Source organism: Podarcis melisellensis, assembly GCF_964234715.1.
Source record: "Podarcis melisellensis genome assembly, chromosome: 2".
NCBI lineage: Eukaryota > Metazoa > Chordata > Lepidosauria > Squamata > Lacertidae > Podarcis > Podarcis melisellensis.
Genome location: NC_138529.1, coordinates 82,558,632 through 82,576,682, shown reverse-complemented (window position 1 = coordinate 82,576,682; position 18,051 = coordinate 82,558,632). Strand labels below are relative to the sequence as shown.

The 18,051-nt window shown below is 48.8% G+C and overlaps 2 protein-coding genes and 1 long non-coding RNA gene across 3 annotated transcripts; 2 read left to right on the top strand and 1 right to left on the bottom strand.

Annotated features, from left to right (window-relative positions):
- Positions 1-5,981: 5,981 nt before the first annotated feature.
- On the top strand, positions 5,982-7,566 carry H1-10 (H1.10 linker histone). The gene has a single exon (XM_081900920.1). It carries the CDS (start codon positions 6,085-6,087, stop codon positions 6,760-6,762), a length of 678 nt encoding a protein of 225 aa, XP_081757046.1. The 5' UTR covers positions 5,982-6,084; the 3' UTR covers positions 6,763-7,566.
- A 1,370-nt stretch (positions 7,567-8,936) lies between these two features.
- LOC309363971 lies at positions 8,937-14,156 on the top strand. The gene is made up of 2 exons (XR_014165682.1): positions 8,937-10,663; positions 11,146-14,156. It is a non-coding gene; the product is annotated as an uncharacterized lncRNA (long non-coding RNA).
- LOC309363958 (histone H2A) lies at positions 12,479-16,075 on the bottom strand. Its single transcript, XM_081900558.1, has 2 exons — positions 15,944-16,075; positions 12,479-15,738 (listed from the first exon to the last, which is right to left on the bottom strand). The coding sequence occupies exons 1-2, from the start codon at positions 16,058-16,060 to the stop codon at positions 15,259-15,261; spliced, it is 597 nt and encodes a 198-aa protein (XP_081756684.1). The 5' UTR covers positions 16,061-16,075; the 3' UTR covers positions 12,479-15,258.
- Between the last annotated feature and the right edge of the window lie 1,976 nt (positions 16,076-18,051).

The following is an 18,051-nucleotide window of genomic DNA, read 5'->3' as shown; positions in this document are numbered from 1 at the left end:
AATCCTTGCTGTACAATGTAGGACAGATTGTTTTAATGCAATAGCTGGCTCCAAAACCTTACCACTATATGGGCCACTAGCCATATAGATGACACATGAAAGCGTTAGATTCAAGGCATCTCATGTGTGGAGTATCCCTCCAAAATTAAACATGGATAAAAATACTGAGCACTTCTGCTTCTCTGAACATCGGCAATGCTGAAACCACGCATTCCTGGTAGTGGGTTGTGTGTGAGGTCAATGTGATTTTCAAAAAGCCTTGAGCTCTAGAAAGCAAACACAGTTAATTGGTAGTATTTCAGAGTAAAATTCTTCTATAGTGGGAGAGGCTTAGAACATTTTTCAAGGAGCTGCTGCTGTTCTTTATCCTCCGGGCATTCAGTGATGGTGCTCACCTCCAATGCCAGGAATAATTGGATGATCTAGGCCAGTATATAATGTAACCTCTTCCGTTACCATGTATGCACAGGCCTTCTGGTATGGTTATTGTCAGTAGGATTGTTGCAATGTCCCACCTTTATGCCTTTGACAAGGTAGATCGAGAACTGCAGATTGCTATACACTTGTTCTGCCTGTGCAGCTAGTTTCTTTCACTTGTCAAAACATCCACCCATGGCTATATGGTACATGAATGCCACAAAATGGATATGTGCTATGGTTGTTGCAATATGGTTTGGGCTCCTCTAAATTTCTTTGCCTTTTTCATGGTCTATGGTTTCTTCTCAGAAATGTTCTCTTTGTCTTCCAAAAGAGGTTTGCAGCTGATTTACTTCATAGCTGTGCTGCGATGTCACAGCCTTTTCTGCCATTGCAGGTTTCAGTGTAGCCAGCTGCTTCAGTATCTTCAAGCGTACTTCACTGATCAAACAGAATTGCCACTTGAAAAGCATGACTTGTTCAAAACCGCATCTTGTAACACCAGGCCTCCCAGGGCTCCAGTGAAGTAGAAGCTGACAAATCAAAACAACCCAGGAGGAACTGAAAAAGTCATAGCAGAGCCCACTATTAATTTCTGTGTTGTGAACACCAAGAATGCTTGCAAATTTTAAAATTGTCATGGCAACAAGTCTTCACTCATGGATGTAAAACCATTGACAGCTGCCCTCCAATATACCTTCAGGAAACTTCTGCTGTGATACAGGGGATGGCTGTTGCCATTGTAGTATAGTTAGAAAATGCTGCTGAACTTGGAGTAGCTATTTTGCTTTGGACCCGCACTCTCACTTATACCATAGTTCTGTAGCAGTTGCAATGGTCTGATCACTGTCTTCGATCTACATTCTTTCAAAAGCATATTGATGAACCCTCATTAGAAAACCTCATATTTGCTCTGTGATGAATTGGCATCAGTGGGTGGGGACCCCCCAGGGAAGGGTTTCTGGTCCAGCAGAGGCATCTTTTAACAGAAGAGAGTTTTGCTGATTCAAAGCCCCCCCCCAAAAAAAAATAGGGTGGAAGTTGGTGGTGGTACAGAGATAATCAGCAAAAAGGGCTCCCCAACTGATTCCTTTTGTTAGATCAAAAGCTGTTTTGGACCAGCTGATTCAATGAAAAGTTCATATTAATGATTTCATTTCTAGTAACTGGTCTATAATGAATTCCTTTCTCCTAGGCGTAGAACAATTTGGATTTTCTATAGCCTTCGCATCATTGTCACTTGAGTATCCTTAAATATCAGCTAGAATCTTTTGGAAATTGGAGTTGGAAGACTAGACAAAATAGGTTAGCTTTTTTCTTGGGAGTCTGCCTGTTTGGGGGAATGCGATGTCCTGTATAGGACTTAGGAGTGTAGTAGATAATGATATCCTGCATGTCAACTGATATTTTTTTTTCTGGGTTCTAACAAGGCTTGAGATGCATGGCAACTGGGCATGTCCTCTGTCAATTCCGCATACATGCAAAGCTGCTATGGTTCAAAAAGGCAAAAGCAGGAGCTAATAATGCATTGACAGAGCGGTAAACTCTTGGATTGACCATGTATTCCAAATCACCAGTGCCACTAGCCCCAAAGCAGTTTGGAATAAAATTTATTAAAACTTCTGAGTGCTGTGCATCTTTAACACATGTAATAAGAAGGGCTAGGAAGTTATGCAAGCCATTCAAAGGAAGTAACAGGCCTACTCTATTGCCTTGGTCAAAAGAAGAAGAGGAGTTTGGATTTGATATCCCACGTTATCACTACCTGAAGGAGTCTCAAAGCAGCTAACATTCTCCTTTCCCTTCCTTCCCCACAACAAACAGTGAGTGGTGAGTGGGGCTGAGAGACTTCAAAGAAGTGTGACTAGCCCAAGGTCACCCAGCAGCTGCATATGGAGGAGCGGAGATGCGAACCCGGTTCCCCAGATTATGAGACTAACGCTCCTAACCACTACACCACACTGGGTTGGTAATTCTTTAGCTTGTTTATTAACACTCCCTTTTCTCTAGTGGGTTCCATGTGGAAATTTGGCCAACCTATAAGCTGATGCTCTTTGGCATTTCCATATTTTACACTGTACTCCCTATTATTGGGGATGTGTGTATACTGTGATTCCATCAGAGCCTGGGGGAAAGTGCAGAATTCAGTTTTGTAAGGCTGTGAAGGCTTGGTTTCCAGACCTTTGATAATCTTGGTTGCCCTCCTCTGAACACGTTCCAACTTGTCAACATCCTTCTTAAATTGTGGTGCCCAGAACTGGATGCAGTACTCTAGGTGTAATCCAACCAAGGCAGAACAGAGCAGGACTACTGCTTCCCTTGACTGGGACATTACTGTTGATGCAGCCTAGAGTAGCATTAATTTTTTTGCTGATACATCACACTGTTGACTCATGTTAAGCTTTTGGTCTACTAAGATCCTTTTCACATGTACTACTGGCAAGCCAGGTGTTCCCCATCTTACGTTTGCAACTGGTTATTTGTGCCTAAGTTTATTCCTTACATTTGTCTCTATTGAATTTCATTTTATTAGTTTAGGTCTAGTTCTCCAGTGTGTTAAGATCATGCTGAATCCTGATTCTGTCTTCTGCAGCATTAGCTACCACTCCCAGTTTCATGTCATCTGCAAATTGGATGATCTTATCCTTGATTTGTCCAAGTCATTTATAAAGATGTTGAACAGCAACAGGCACAGGACAGAACCCTGTGGCATCCCACTTGTCACTTTCCCAAGACACAAGGAACCATTAGTGAGCACTCTGGGTTCAGTGAGTCAAGGATCTACAAATCCATCTAACAGTTACCATGTCTAGCCCACACTTTACCAGCTTCTCCACATCATGGGGGACTTTGTCAAAAGCCTTTCTGAAATCAAGATACACCATGTCCACAGTATTCCCCTGATCCATCAAGCTTGTAACTCCATAAAAAAAAAGAAATAAGATTTGTCTGGCATGACATGTTTTTGAGAAACCCATGCTGGGTCTTAGTAATCACAGCATCCTTTTCTAAGTGCTTACAGATGGACGGTTTAATTATCTGTTCTAGTATCAATGTCCTGGTATCAATGTCAAACTGACCAGTCGGTAGTTACCTGGATGCATGGGGATTTGAACTCTGCTTCTCAAACAAAAGTTAGATGAGAAGCAGTGTGGTGATATGGTCTCAGCTTTGAAGGTTTTAAAAATAAAATCCCCACGGTTCACCAACGTGCTTTTTTACATCTCCATAGAAGAAACCTCTGGCTGTTCTAAGGCATAACCAATGGGTTTAAAAGCGATCCTTTGCTTAAGAGCAGAAAAGGCTGTGGTAAACCGAGGTCCACCTCGTCCCAACATGCTTTGCAAGACGTCTACGGGGTGGGCTCTTCCCCAGAGCGCGGCTTTTACCTCCTGCACAGAACTGCTGTTTTTTAAAGCCGTGCAAGAGGGAGGCAGGGCGAGCGAAATGGCGGAGAAAATAAGACATGGGAGGAGGAGGAGGAGGAGGAGGAGGAGGACGGGTGTCAGATTTATCGAAAGTGGGAGGGGGAGCGAGAAAGCAAGCTGCGGAGCTCGAGCGTTTGAATTGCCTCTCTCTCCCCCCTTTCCCCCCTTTTGGCATAAGAAGCAAATCAGATTCAAGGCAAAGGAAGGTGGGGGTAACTTTTCCTGCGCAGGAAGATGCAGTTGAAAGTGGGTGTAACGCGCCTGCTTCTCTCCCTCCCAGAGCGATCGTGAACCAGCTTTAAAAGGTGGCAGCGGAGAAGAGGCTTTGATGGAGTAGGCGGATTCCATGTCTAAAAAGCTCCCTCGCCTTCAGTAACCGCGCTGGGTTGCTTTCGTTTTCTTCCCTGCATGAAGCTCTCCCCCCCACCCCCCCAATCTAAAAAGAAACGTCCCCCTCCTACACACACACACACACACACATATTTTACACACTGCTCTTGGCAACACTGGCTACGGCTGTCTGCACTTCTAAAGCAGAGGTGGTGCCGCCCCGCCCCCCTTTCCCTGCCAGCCCCCTTCCTATAGGGGGGCATATGCGCCCCCCCCTATTTAAATACGTCCGGATCGGGCGCCCTCTCAGATAGCTTATAAGCTAACGTGGGTAAAGGGGAATTTAAATTCTGCCCAAATTGGGGGGCGGGAAGGACACTTGGCAGGCGGGATAAATCCATGGCATCCCGCGTGCGGAGCAAGATGCCTCCTGCGGCCAGTAGCTGCTCCCCGAAGGAAGTGTCCGTTGCCACCCGATCTGTTTCCAATCAAATCCGGAAAAGGGGGGAAAAAACCCAAGGTGCGCCTTGGCTGAAAAGGAGCCGCTGCACCAAACCGCCCCCACCCCGCGGCGCTGATCTTCTCCCCGTTTTGCACGCCTCCGATTATCGCTTTCTTTTAACCAGAAACTAAAGGGCACCGCCCCCTCCCTAGGTAGCTCGAAGTGGGGTGCGGAGTAGCCCGGAGAGACTTCTCGTGGCTAGACTTTACATACCCTCTTATCTCCAGGTGCCTTGCAATGGACCCGTGCCTTTAAAGACAAGTGGCAAGATCCTGAAAGCATCCTCCATATTCATTTCCCCGCACGAAGCCCAAGTTGAGACATGGCCACCCCAACCCCATCTAACAAGAGTTACCGAGGCTGATATAATGAACTCGCAAATATAAATATATACAAACTCAAAAGCAATAAAGCGATGGGCACCCAACGCCTTCTCTGCAGGTTCCTTCACCTGGTTGTTCAAGAATCGCCCACCCACCCCCGACCTTCGCTTCATCAGTTGTTTCACGAATTTGGGCATTTCCTATGGTAAATATACATCGCGCCTCCTCGCCCCCAAAAGCAGCACAAATAGAGGCGCCCCTTTGCCCTTCCATACCACTTCATACCAGAGACCAAACGCGCCTCCGTCGGGAGTGCCTGCGTGGTAGGGGGAGGGCTTGCAACCCCCTCTAGCTCAAACTGGAAGGTGCTGCCGCCCTACAACCGAGGATCCCTGGGCGGCCAAATCCTGCCCTCTCTGAGCCCCGCAACCCCTTGAGTCACGGCCCCTCCAGATCGGGCGGGGACCCCCCTGGAATGAGCTCCACAGCTCCGTTGCTGCTGCAGCCGACCACGTGAGGGCGTCCAGTGTGTTAGTTGCAACAAATTAACCCTGGGCTAGTCACCCCCCCGAGGGTCGCCGGCGCCCCACGACCGGCCAGCGGCACGCGGCGCACTCTTCTCTACGGGGTCCGCGCGTTGGCCGTGCCGTGCGGATCCCTCGGGGGCCCCCAGAGCCCTCCATACAGGGCGCCCCCATCCTCTGCCTTCCCCCAGCATAGGGTGCGCCCTTAAAATCGCCTCCAGGGAACCTTTCCCAGCCCCGGGAGGCTGCAGCGCCCGGGCAGCTCCGTCAGGCACCGTCGGGAGCAGCCGCTGACGCCGGCAGCCCGACCCTAGGCCGCCGGACGCGGGCGGGAGAGCTCGCCGAAGGGGCCACAAAAAGCACAACTTGGAGCCGGCCTCCTCGCTGCCTGTTGTTGTTCTCAACGTGGTCCGCTCCTGGCGCATATAAAGAGCTGTGGCGGAGCCCGCCCAGGCAGACGGCTTTCTCTCGGGCGGAGCAGAGGCGAGCTGTGCTTCCCGAGTGCGCACACGAGCCTGGTCTTTTTCTCTTGCGAAGAGCGCCGTCCCGCTTTATCCGGCATGTCTGTTGAGCTGGAAGAAGCCGACCTGCCCCTGGCCGAGGCGGAAGAGGCGCCTCTGGCTCCGGAGAAGAAAGGCGCCGCCAAGAAAGCCAAAGGCGGCGGCGGCGGCGGGTCAGTGTTGTCGCCCTCCAAGAAGAAGAAAAATAGCAAGAAGAAGAACCAGCCGGGCAAGTATAGCCAGCTGGTGGTGGAGGCGATCCGCAAGCTGGGCGAGCGCAACGGCTCTTCGCTGGCCAAGATCTACAACGAAGCCAAGAAAGTGGCCTGGTTCGACCAGCAGAACGGGCGCACCTACCTCAAGTACTCCATCAAGGCGCTGGTGCAGAACGACACCTTGCTGCAGGTGAAGGGCACGGGCGCCAACGGCTCCTTCAAGCTCAACAGGAAGAAGCTGGAGGGCGGAGAAGGGGGCGCCGGAGCAGGAGGCGGCGGCGCCTCGCACGCCAAGTCGCACAAGAAGGCGGTGGCCGTGCCCGCCTCGCGCAAGGTCGAGAAGAAGCCCGTGGCCAAGAGCAAAAAGCTGGAGAAGAAGTCGCACAAGAAAGGCGCCGGCGGGGCCGCCGCCAAGAAGGACAAGGTGAAAGCCAAGAAGGCGGCCAAGAAGACGGCCGCCTCGCCCAGCGCCAAGAAGGTGAAGAAGTCGGCCAAGCCCAAGGCGCTCAAGAGCAGGAAATGAATGAGGCGCAGATGGAGAGGGCAGGGGGCCCTGGACTTGTGGAGCCTCGAGACATTGTGACTTATTGCTCTCAGCACAGCCATGTTACCCGGTTTCGTTTCTGTAGCTTTTTCTTTTTGGGGGGGTGAGGGGTGGGCGTGGGTTGGAGGCGCACCTTTTCTTCATGGCCGCCGGTTCCTTGGAGGGGAGAAGAACACGTTATTCGCCCCAGCCCTTTATTTTATTTTTTTTTAATAAAGGGGGGATGACTTGAGGGCTTGTGCGGGGTTCTTTTGTTTTTTAATTTGGAATAGTTTATTTTTTCCTGCCCCCCTCCCTCGAAAAATATGGAGGATAGGCGGCGCCGCTTCCCTGCTTGCCCCTGGTTCTCCATGCTCACGGGGGCGTTTTGGCTGCCTTCCGAAAGTTTCCCCGGCCGTCGTGGCCGCCCCTCGGATGCCGCTGCGGCGCCATGGCAACGGCTTTGCAAGGGCGTCTCGGCTTTTCCCTTTAAAAAGGCGCTTCTCGGGATGCAAGGAGGGAGGGGAGAAATGGGGAGCGGTTGGGACCAAGGGGGGGGGGTTGTGGCGGGGTGCTTTTTTATTTCGTTTTTGCCTTTGAGAGGCCTGCACAGCCATTACCGGGCGGGATGCGTAGATGCTCAGTTCTAGGGAAGGTGGGGATCGGAGGGGATCTCCCTCCTCTCCTGGAAGATCATCATACAGTACTGCCTTCAAATGTGTCTTGCCTTCGGTAGCCTTTCCCCTCCGCACTTGTGTTTTTTGGTTTTTTTGTTCAATAAATCGTTTAAAATGCTTTTTTTCACTCGCTGCTTCCTCCGTGTGTTTTAACTGCAAGAGGCAAATGAAAACGGCTTGGGAGGGAGGGTGGGAAATGGGGGCGTTAGTGGGATTAACCGGAGATGATAGGGTGGAGGAGGCTGGGTACCAGGCAGGGGAAAGCTGTAGCTTGTGCGTGGGGGGTGGGGAAGGTTGCGCATTCCACCCGCTTAATTTTCTGCCGGTGTGGAGTTTTCTGGAGGTGGGCGTGTCAATCATTTCAAACGAGCTCTTTCCTCTCTGATTTGAGCTCCATTTTCTGCAAAAGCCGGCAGGCATTGCATTGCCCTGTTAGCAAAAACTCTGCCCTTGGTCACTTTTTTCACCTATATTGCAAGTTGGAGGTCGTCGTCCACATAAAAATCCGAGCCGGACCTGAAGTTCCAGGGAGAAGGCGGCAGTCCTTTGGTTTGGCGGTCCCCCTCCTTTCCCAAACCCCGCACAAGCACCTTGCTAAAAAGAAGCGTCTAGGGGGCGAGCCTAGCCTTTGCGTACATGGGGGGTTACGTCATCGGGCGCCAGTGCGCACGAGTGGGGAAACGCCCGTTGGTTGGCTGGCCGGGGCGGTTACGTCAAGCCATTCGTCTGCACCGGTAGCGTCACTCCTTTCGCAGATAGCAGGTTGAAAGGGGGGAGGCGGCACCAAAGTGCTCAACTGAGTCGTGAATTGATCATCTCTCCGGAGCTGCTACCGCTGCTTTCTGCCACCCGCCCTCGCGGCCAAAGGCCTGCTCCGGCCTATCGTTTATCTCAGCGTAAGGGGCGGGAGTGCCTTACAACAGCCCTGCAGTGTAGCTCCCTAAGCTACAAACACCCAATGTGTAAAAACACCCTATAATACATATAGAGTCAGTGCTCTTCTTAACCATCCCATATGATGCTGGGCGGTACAGTGGTACCTTGGGTCACATACGCTTCAGGTTACAGACTCTGCTAACCCAGAAATAGTGCTTCAGGTTAAGAACTTTGCTTCAGGATGAGAACAAATTGTGCAGCAGCGCGGTGGCAGCAGGAGGCCCCATTAGCTAAAGTGGTGCTTCAGGTTAAGAAGAGTTTCAGGTTAAGAACAGATCTCCGGAACGAATTAAGTACTTAATCCGAGGTACCACTGTAGTTGCATAGTCACCCACCCTTCCTGCCAGTGTCCCTTCCTGCCAGTGGCCTGCTTTCCGCTGCCAGAAAAACAAGAGCTCCACCCAGAGCTGGGAAATGGACTTCACGGCTACACCTTCCGCAGCTTGCTACCTGTCCGTGGCAGCAATATGAAGGGGCAGTCGCAGCAAATGAAGAGGTGAAAGTGGGAAATGAACGGCGGAGGCTGGTACCCTGGTGCCGTCGGCTAGGGGAAAGGTCTAGGGAAAATATGGCCTGGGAGAGAGGGAAGCTGGGCTAGCCCCAGGCCTGCTTTTGCAGGATCTTGCCATGGGGCTACTCAGGTCAGGGAAGTATATAACCTTAAGAAGGGAATTGGAGGGCACCTGTTTAGGGTGGCAGAAATGGTGCAGTAGAGCAGGGCCCTGCTAATACAAACACAAATATCACCCCACATATTAAATTATGGCCTAACTTTCAACCCCTTGGAGAACACTTAAAGGAGCTCCAATAGCTGAGCACATTAGGATCAGGAACTAAGACCAAGCCTGTAGAAGGAGCAGCCTGACTGCTTCTCCTACACTTTTAATCTTAGCACTTGTCCACAAGGAATCCTCTACATAAAAGAAAACACACAGCACACAGTTCAGGTTTACAAATAAGGGGGAGGGTAAGAGAATGTATCACCCACCATGAAATGGTCCCTAATAGGTGCCATAACTCACCATCATGCAAATTTAACCACCACCATTTGGTTCTGAAGAACGTAATAATACATAGCAAGTGTGCCACTGTAAGGAGTATCCAAATTGTACAAAAAGGGTGATAATACTATTCTAAATGTCCAGATAAAACTAGTGAAATAGAAAGATCCTTATAATAAATATAGCCTGGGTTGTGGCCTAGAACTGCCTGCAGTGGGCCAGATTTTGGCACTTCAGGAAAAACCTCTATCTTGATAAACTACTTAAGAAGACAGGATGGTAAGATATTCTCCCAGCTTCACAACCCAATGCACATACAGGAGCAAGGCACCCCCCTGCAAACTATATTGATAGACTTTATTCAAATCATGCATGGAGATACTTTCACTTTTGTGAACTGGTATTTTCACATTTCTTACAGTTCAACTTTGTCCATTCCAGAATGATCCAACAGTTTCAAGCTTTAACCAGCAGCATCCAACTAAGCCACACTTAAGCTATGGGGGCTCTGTACACAGGGGGGGAAAGAACACCATGTGGTACAGCTGTTGAACTACAACTCCCACCATCCATTACCTTGGAACTACTGGCTGGGGCTGATGGAAGTAGTAGTTCAACACCTGGAGGGCCCCACTCTGGCTACCCCTGTTATATCTAAGTGCAGATAGCTACAACCACCACTGTAGCAGCATGGTATGTTTCTCCAAGAGAAGGAAAACATTAAATGACTTCACCTTTTCCAAAAGGAGCCATGATTACCCTAATTCCCTGCAAGGATATTTCCAAAAGGCAGAAACAGGCACGTGAAAAATAGGCAGAGGGGGAAAACCACAGCACCCCCTTCTATAATTTGCAAGGCTCTCAGGCTACAGGCTCAAACAGAAGAGTAGCAGGTAGCAGAGTCTGCTGGGAGTTTGGAGGCATTTTTATGTTGAAGATCTCTCGTTCCTTTTACACAAGCTCTGTGTCCACTACCTTAAACTGTTTTCAGGATTATAGAAGCACATTTTTCAATCCAAGTGCTATATTATATAATGTGTTGAGAAGCATCATGTGGCAACACAGTACTAGTCCTGACCTACCTGCTGTGGCTCACATCAGATTTCAACAGTATTCTATAGTATGGATGGAAGGCCTTTTAAATGCATATCCCCAGTTTGTTAAAGATGGCTGTTCAGTTCACTATTGGGAATCTAATAAATTTAGAATAATTTTTTATTTTTTGGTACTCTGTAGAGTGGTCATTAATGCTGTTCACCAAGATCCTTATATATTGCAATGACTTATGTTTCTAAGCTGTACAATTACATTATGTTAAGCTGTACAATTAAATTATGTTTCTAAGCTGTGCTGTACATTTGAAGTGACCGATCACCAAGACTTCCTCTCTTCACCCTCAATCCAAAGTTATCTTCTAAAATGGATATAAAGGCTGCTGCTTTCAAGTCACTTCTAAGCTTTTCCACACACTTTGCCACCTGCATTCTCTTCCTGAATCTAGTTTCCACCATTCATTCATTTCCACCTGCGTTAAAGGGAAGAGTTAACGGTGACACTTACGACAGGGCAGAAAAGCTCACATTTGTGCCACTAATTCAAGCAATATACAGACACAGTTCATACACCACGCTAAGCCATACCATCGGGATTCCTGGAGATCATAGATTCCACTTAGCTCCTGCCCCTGTGAGCTAAGTCACGGTTTAGCTTAGCATGTCATCCAAATGCAGGCCAGGCTCATGGCTTGCCTTGCTCCAGTAAACTCCAAGGTTTGCTTTTGGTTTACAGTTCCTCGTTTGTCTGGAGCAAGGCAAACTACAAGTCTGGATAACATGCTAAACTAAATCATAGCTTAGCTCGGAGGAAGAACAAAGCAGCCATACTCTCTCCTCTTTGGCCGTCTGGACATCAATACATTCATGGTTTGGCTTAGTGTTACTTGCAAACTGAACTATGGACTCCTACAGATAGAAGAGCAAGCTAGCTGCTATTGTAAGGAATGCCCTTTCTGGACAAGAGCAATATTTTCTTTTAGTGTCATTTAAGTTTTCACAACCCCACATGCCAGCTCTACCCATTGACATAACCAGATGGTAGAAAGGTACTAAAGGGGGGAGGCTGCAGGGAAGCACCAGCCTTTTAGATGCTCACATACGGGACCCTAAGCTCTTCACAGCGAAGCCCCTTTGTAGAACTGACATCCCTTTCTAATATTACTTTTTACCATCTGTTGATTTAATCATGTTCTCTTCCCTTCAGCTTTACATTTAAAACACAGTTAAAAGTAAAATATACCAAGGGGCCATGTGATGAGGGCTTAGGAAGGTTATATTTGTTAATTGCTAAACAGATTTCATTAATTCTGAACAGAGAATACACGAGAGCACAATGCAAGTTCTGCCAGCCAGAAATGCACTGCACAGCTTAATCCTGTCCCCATTTACTTTGAATACTGCATCCAACTGAACTGGCTTCCTCAGGACTTCATACTCTGATGCTAGCACTTTTCGGAAGCAAGTCATATCAACTTTGAATGGGCACCACCAAATAAATGCTTGACGGGTCTAACACAGATTAATAGTGCATGGGTTGCACTGATGTCAGGAATAACCCAGTGCATTTATAATGTAAATTAATGGGAAACCTTGGGTTGTGCAGGGCTCTCTGCATGCAAGGGAATCTTGGGATCAGGGTGTCATTTGCCAAGCAGAGAGAAGTGAGGAAGATATGAGGCATTTGGTTGTGCAAGTCAGATAAATATTTTAAAAAATGGGCTCCACTGCCAGGACCACACTTTGGGCAAAATGGGCTTTAAGATTTGATACAAACAATTTCCCATTTATTAATCAACACCATTTAATTTGCTATTAGATAGAAAGAGGGAACATGGGAGCTGAAAGACAAATAGCTCACACTGCAGTCAAGTCAGAGTTACTAGACCAAACCTTTGACCTTCCACTGCCCACCTTCCCTTTCTTCCAGCAGTATTTTCAGGAGAGTAGGGCATAAATGCACATTACAGACCTCAAACCACCCAAAAACCTTTCGTGGATTCAGTAACCCCCAAACAGCTAATTAAGTGATGTGTCGACAAGAGACATCTTTGACGTGCATTCAAGACTGAATCGGTTTAATAAGAATATTGGTTTTGCACTTTTCCAGTATCACAAGTTCTGCATTTTCTAATAAATACAAAGCAGTCTTTTGACAGAACACAAAATACTGATCTTGAAATAATAAAAGACAGAAAGACACAAACTCTCATTTCCTATTTCTCAGTAGTTATTTGCATTTAAACAATCTCTTCCCCACAATTATGCAATCCATGTTCATTCTAGAAGAAGGCAAGAGCCTCACACTGGTCCAGTGCCAGAGGAATGAGATAGGAACTTAGAAACAATGGGTCTTTTTTTCCTGGGTCTGCAGTGGGAGATAGGCAAGACAAATCAGACAGGAGCAGATCAAGGTTCTACCTCTTAGGTATCACTAAGGAGTGAACAAACCACCTTCATTACCCAGGTATTAAAGCATCCAAGTTCCACTAACCTATGTGTTATTTGTCAAATCAGAGCAAGACAATACTTCATCCACAGATTTACACCTCACTTGATAGGTTGAACACATGCTACTTGACAGCACATACACAGTTGCCCATAAATATTACAAGTTCTACTTGCTCAATAGCCTAGACACTGCTGCATGCACGTGGTTCTATAAACTTTTCACCTAGGCAAGCAAGCAAGATTTGGCTCCGATACCATCTCTAGAGTACCATAGCTACTATGCACCACAGGACTGGCTAGGCCATCTTCCATGCTCATACGTTACCCAAACACCAATTTAGTAAACCAACACATTAACTAGATATTTTACTCTAGTATAAATTCAGTTTTTTCCCCTAGAAAAACCCAAATCCCAAAAATTAATCCATTGAGGATTACAATTAAACAGATGCCACAATTGCACTCTATTTTATGCACCAGGCGTGAAATTCTGAACAGGGGAAAAACTGTGTATAGTTTTAAAGTGCAAAACAAAGATATAGAATGCCAAACCTCCATCGTTGGGGAAAGGTCTATAACAGAATTAATAACCCAAAAGGGAATGGGGGTGGGAGGAGGACAGAACAGACCACACAACGTAATGCTTCTGTCTCAAGGAAGCTTCAGGCACCTCCAGACCTACCATCACTTAGGCTGAAAAACCACAAAAGCCATTATACTAAAATACTTTTGATTTTAGCTCTGCTGACGTCAACAGGACAAAAATACAACCTAAATCCAAGAACCCTTGCTTAAAATGAGGTTCCAGCTAAGCTGCTAAGCGCATTCAGAAGATCTGAATGCAGCACCAATCAAGGCTAGAGACAGATAATAGGAGCCCTCCCTCTCCAAAGAGTTGGTCTGAAAGACAATTACTGTTCTTGGCCTGTGCACTCATCTCACTTTTGTGTCTGGCCCAAATGATTCACATCATTCAAAACCTTACCCCAAGCATGTTTGGCCAGAAGTGACAGTAGGACAAGATGTGCATACCTTAGGAAACTGAAGACACTGTCCAATAACCTGCCCCTCTCTCTCTCTTACACACACACACACACACACACACACACACACACTACTGTTTGCCTCCAGCCCAAGGCTGTTAACTTCATAAACTAGATTCCCCCTTTCTTTAAAAAAAGGTTTGCAACAACAATAAAATCAAAATTTAACACCAGCACACAATTAGGAATGGAGCACAGATACAGTGACACAATACCTCATCATAAAGCAAACAAGGAAGGGGGAGAAAAAAAGCTTAGCGCTTGAAGAGATGAAATATTTCTCTCAACAAGAGTAGTGGCTCTTTTCACATTACGATTTTTCTGGCAGCTTCCTTTTCTCCCCTCCCCCCTCCAACATTTTATTAAGTTTGTGATCACATTGAATGGGGATGTGCAGCAACAACAGGTAGATAGATCCATCACTGTATTGAGCTCCCTGACAGAGCAGTTTTAAGAGAGTAGACGGAATATTTGTGCAGAACAGTAATGAATGGAGAGGCTCTGCCTTCATCCTCCCTCCCTGACAGGTGCACAGACAGGATGCAGAAAGCCTCCATGGTCACAAATGGTGGCACACTGCCAAGTCCCTTGCCTTCCTAGGGCAGGCTTGCAGCTTCCACCTTGCTTCGTGACTTCCGTTCTTCCAGTTAGTCCCAATGCAAGAAAAACAAGATGCACAAATCATTCTTCTAGTTCCAAAACTGTCCTTTCTTTCCAAATCCCCTTTCCCGAAAAATTAATAGTGGCTTTAAGGGAGGGGGAGGGAGGGAAAAGAAAAGCTAATTGCACAGATGCTGCAGGTATAAGCAGCTTCAGGGTAGTAGATTAGGGGATAAATCATGGGGATGGGAGGGAGAATGAGAAGAGAGAGACGGAGGGAGGAAAAATAATAATACAGAAATCAATTTGCAGGGCACTAGGTGGCAGCCACCAGGCCCCAGCACGTGCCCCTCTCGCGACACAGAAAAATGATTTAAGCCTGCTCTTCCCACACCTATCCCTGGGACTGAAAGGGGGCAGGAGTGCCAAGCGAGGTGCAGATCATTGGAAGGAAAGAGGGCTGGCGGGGGCGAGAGGGAAGCCCGGCGGCTGCAGCGCCAGGCGGACAGGGAGGACCAGAGCGAGGAGAGGAGGCGCAGAGGCGGCCCAGCGATGTCTGCGCCAAGGCAGAGGAGGCGGAGAGGAAGAGATCTGCCTGGCGCTGGCTGCTCCAAGTGAAGCAGAGAGAAAAGGGAGAAAATGTCCGGTGCCCGCTGGGTCGGATCCTGCGGGTGGGGTGGCGGGGACATATCACCGGCCCATTCTTTGTTGTTCCCCTTCGGAAACAGGGCCGGGCTCATTTCTTGGAGCTCTGGGTCTTCTTGGGCAGCAGCACGGCCTGGATGTTGGGCAGGACCCCGCCCTGGGCGATGGTCACCCCGCCCAGCAGCTTGTTGAGCTCCTCGTCGTTGCGGATGGCCAGCTGCAGGTGCCGCGGGATGATGCGGGTCTTCTTGTTGTCCCGCGCCGCGTTGCCGGCCAGCTCCAGGATCTCGGCCGACAGGTACTCCAGCACGGCCGCCAGGTAGACGGGCGCCCCGGCGCCCACCCGCTCGGCGTAGTTCCCTTTCCGCAGCAGCCGGTGCACGCGGCCCACCGGGAACTGCAGGCCGGCGCGGGACGAGCGGGACTTGGCTTTGGCGCGCGCTTTGCCGCCGGACTTCCCTCGGCCGGACATCGCGGGCAGGCGGCTGGGCTGGAGGGGGCGGGCAGGGGGGCGCTCCGAAAGGGCTGCAAGCCGAGGCCCGGCGCGAAGCAGGCAGAGGAGGAGGAAGACCTGGAGAAAAACACCGCCACCACAGATTGTTAGCAAAGTAACGTGGGAACGCAGGTTGCGAGCCTGACGCGTGTTCCGGAGCAGCTCCGCCCCCTCCCCGCTGCGCGCCACCCCGCCTTGCAACCCAACCGCGGAGCGGACTGGCAGGGAGCAGGTTGCAGGCCGCGCTCCCGGCCGCGCGCAGGGGTCACCTCCCTCCCCTCACCGTTCGCCGCCTCGCCAAGCGGAGCGCTCCGCCCGAGAGCCGCAGCTGCAGTGACAATAACAAGCGCGAGATGCTGGAGGATATAAATCCAAGCCCAGCCTGTCGGCGGCTTCCCATTGGCGGGGGCGAGCGCGGAGCCGCGCCGCTATTGGCGGGTATTCCGATCCCTGATTTGCATAGGAACTCCCGTCGTCCATGTTCGGACTCGGAGGGAGCTGGAGCGGCAACAGACGCGCAGGCTTGGCCGCCTGCAAAGAGAGCTGCTGGTGAAGCATATTAATGTGCAGCAGCAGCAGCTTTGGGAGACGCGGGGGGTCTCTGGCGCGGCGTGACAAAGGGATGCACCGGGGGAAAGAGGAGGCGGGCGGGCGGCTGCTGCACTTGCTCCTGATAATGCCACCTGGAGCAAGCAGCCGCCCCTCTGGGTGAGGAGAAGGCAGCCAAGGTTAGCAAAATTTCCCCAATCCCTTCTCTCCCGAGTTGAATTGCTTGAAATACTTGGTCTGCCTCCCCCAAACCCAGCTGAAGACTAACCCGCAGGTGCAAACCCAAGCTTAGGATCACGACCGCCGCGCCCTAGGGCAAATGCAGCACCCGCAATAAAGGCAAACATTTAAGGCCGTCTGGTTTTTCACAAGGGGAACTTAACTCAGGCAGGGCCTGAGGAGGAAGAGCATGATAGGATTACACACCTCCTCCCATTTATTTGTGCGGTATCTGGGTGCCCTTTTGGAGGACGTTTCTTATTTATAGATCCTCTCGTTGGGTATTGCTTTCTCTCTGTAAGCCTAATTAGCAGTACCCTATGGCAAAGACACTGAAAAAGGATGCTGGCCCATCCCAAAGCAGGCAGGCAAGCCTGTGCCCAAACCCCAACCAAACCTTAGTCAAAAGGCCAAATCAAGGGTTTCTTGATTGGCACATCTGAGGTGGGGAAACCTAATCCAGCAATAATTTATTAGCATTTTATATAGTGCCTTTATTGCACAGAGCACTTTGCAAGTGTTATCCTGGTATGATTTAACAATCTAGTCAGTATTGCTAAGTTCTTACAGTTGAGGTTAAGAGACAGTGGCATGCCTAAAGCCACCTAGTTGTAGGGAGTTCATGGATAGAAGTGAAATTAGAAGTCAGTGTCTTAAGCGTCACATTGTATTTTTAAAACCAGTCAACTGTGCCACCCTGAAATGAAAGGCAGAGCAGTCTTAACTCAGGAAATCTGCCGGGGAAGATGTGAGGGTTTACACCAGTTTAAATCAATGGGTGGGGGCAGGGGGGATACCCATCTGGAAGGATTTAGGTTGAGATTATATGGGGGTTAGGATTGTAGTAAGAGTTGTGCCACCTTCATGGATCAGCAATTGTGCCTGTTATGCTGGGCCTGGTTTTGTTACTGTTTTTGTGGCTGGTGAGAAAGCCAGCAGGATTTAGAAGAGCCTGGCCAACAAGCTTGTTCTGTGATGTACTGTATGTTGGGCCAAGCAGGCCATGCTCCAATCACAAGCATTCCTATTCTAGTTAAATTAGTTTGTTTGTTGTTTTTAAATACCTGCTGCAAATAATGCTAAATCAAACATTGTCAGGCAGACCAGCGACTTCACACAGGGATAGCTGTGCTAGTCTGTTGCAGCAAAATACAGTAGAATGTTGTGGCACTTAAGAGACTAACAGGATTTGTTATGGCATAAACTGCTGTGGACCAGTGTCTCATTTTACCAGATGAAACGGATGAATATGCATCTGCTGAAGTAGACTCTAGTCCACAAATGCTTGCTGCAATAAATCTTGTTAAGTCTCCAGCATGCCCCAACACTTGTAATTGCCAGACTGGACTTTAGGGGGCAGATGAAACCGCTGAGTCAGGGATACGCTTCTAGGGCCAGGGGAGAGTGAAATCGTTTCTAGGTTCAGCAGAAATTAGGCCCAGCTAGACGTTAAGCAAGAAGAATCTAAACAAGCTAGGTTAATTATTTCCTTAAATTATTGAAACGGACAACCCATGGGTAGGAAGACCAACTTTGGACATACCGTATTTTTCACTCTATAAGACGCACCAGACCACAAGATGCACCTAGTTTTTGGAGGAGGAAAACAAGAAAAAAATATTC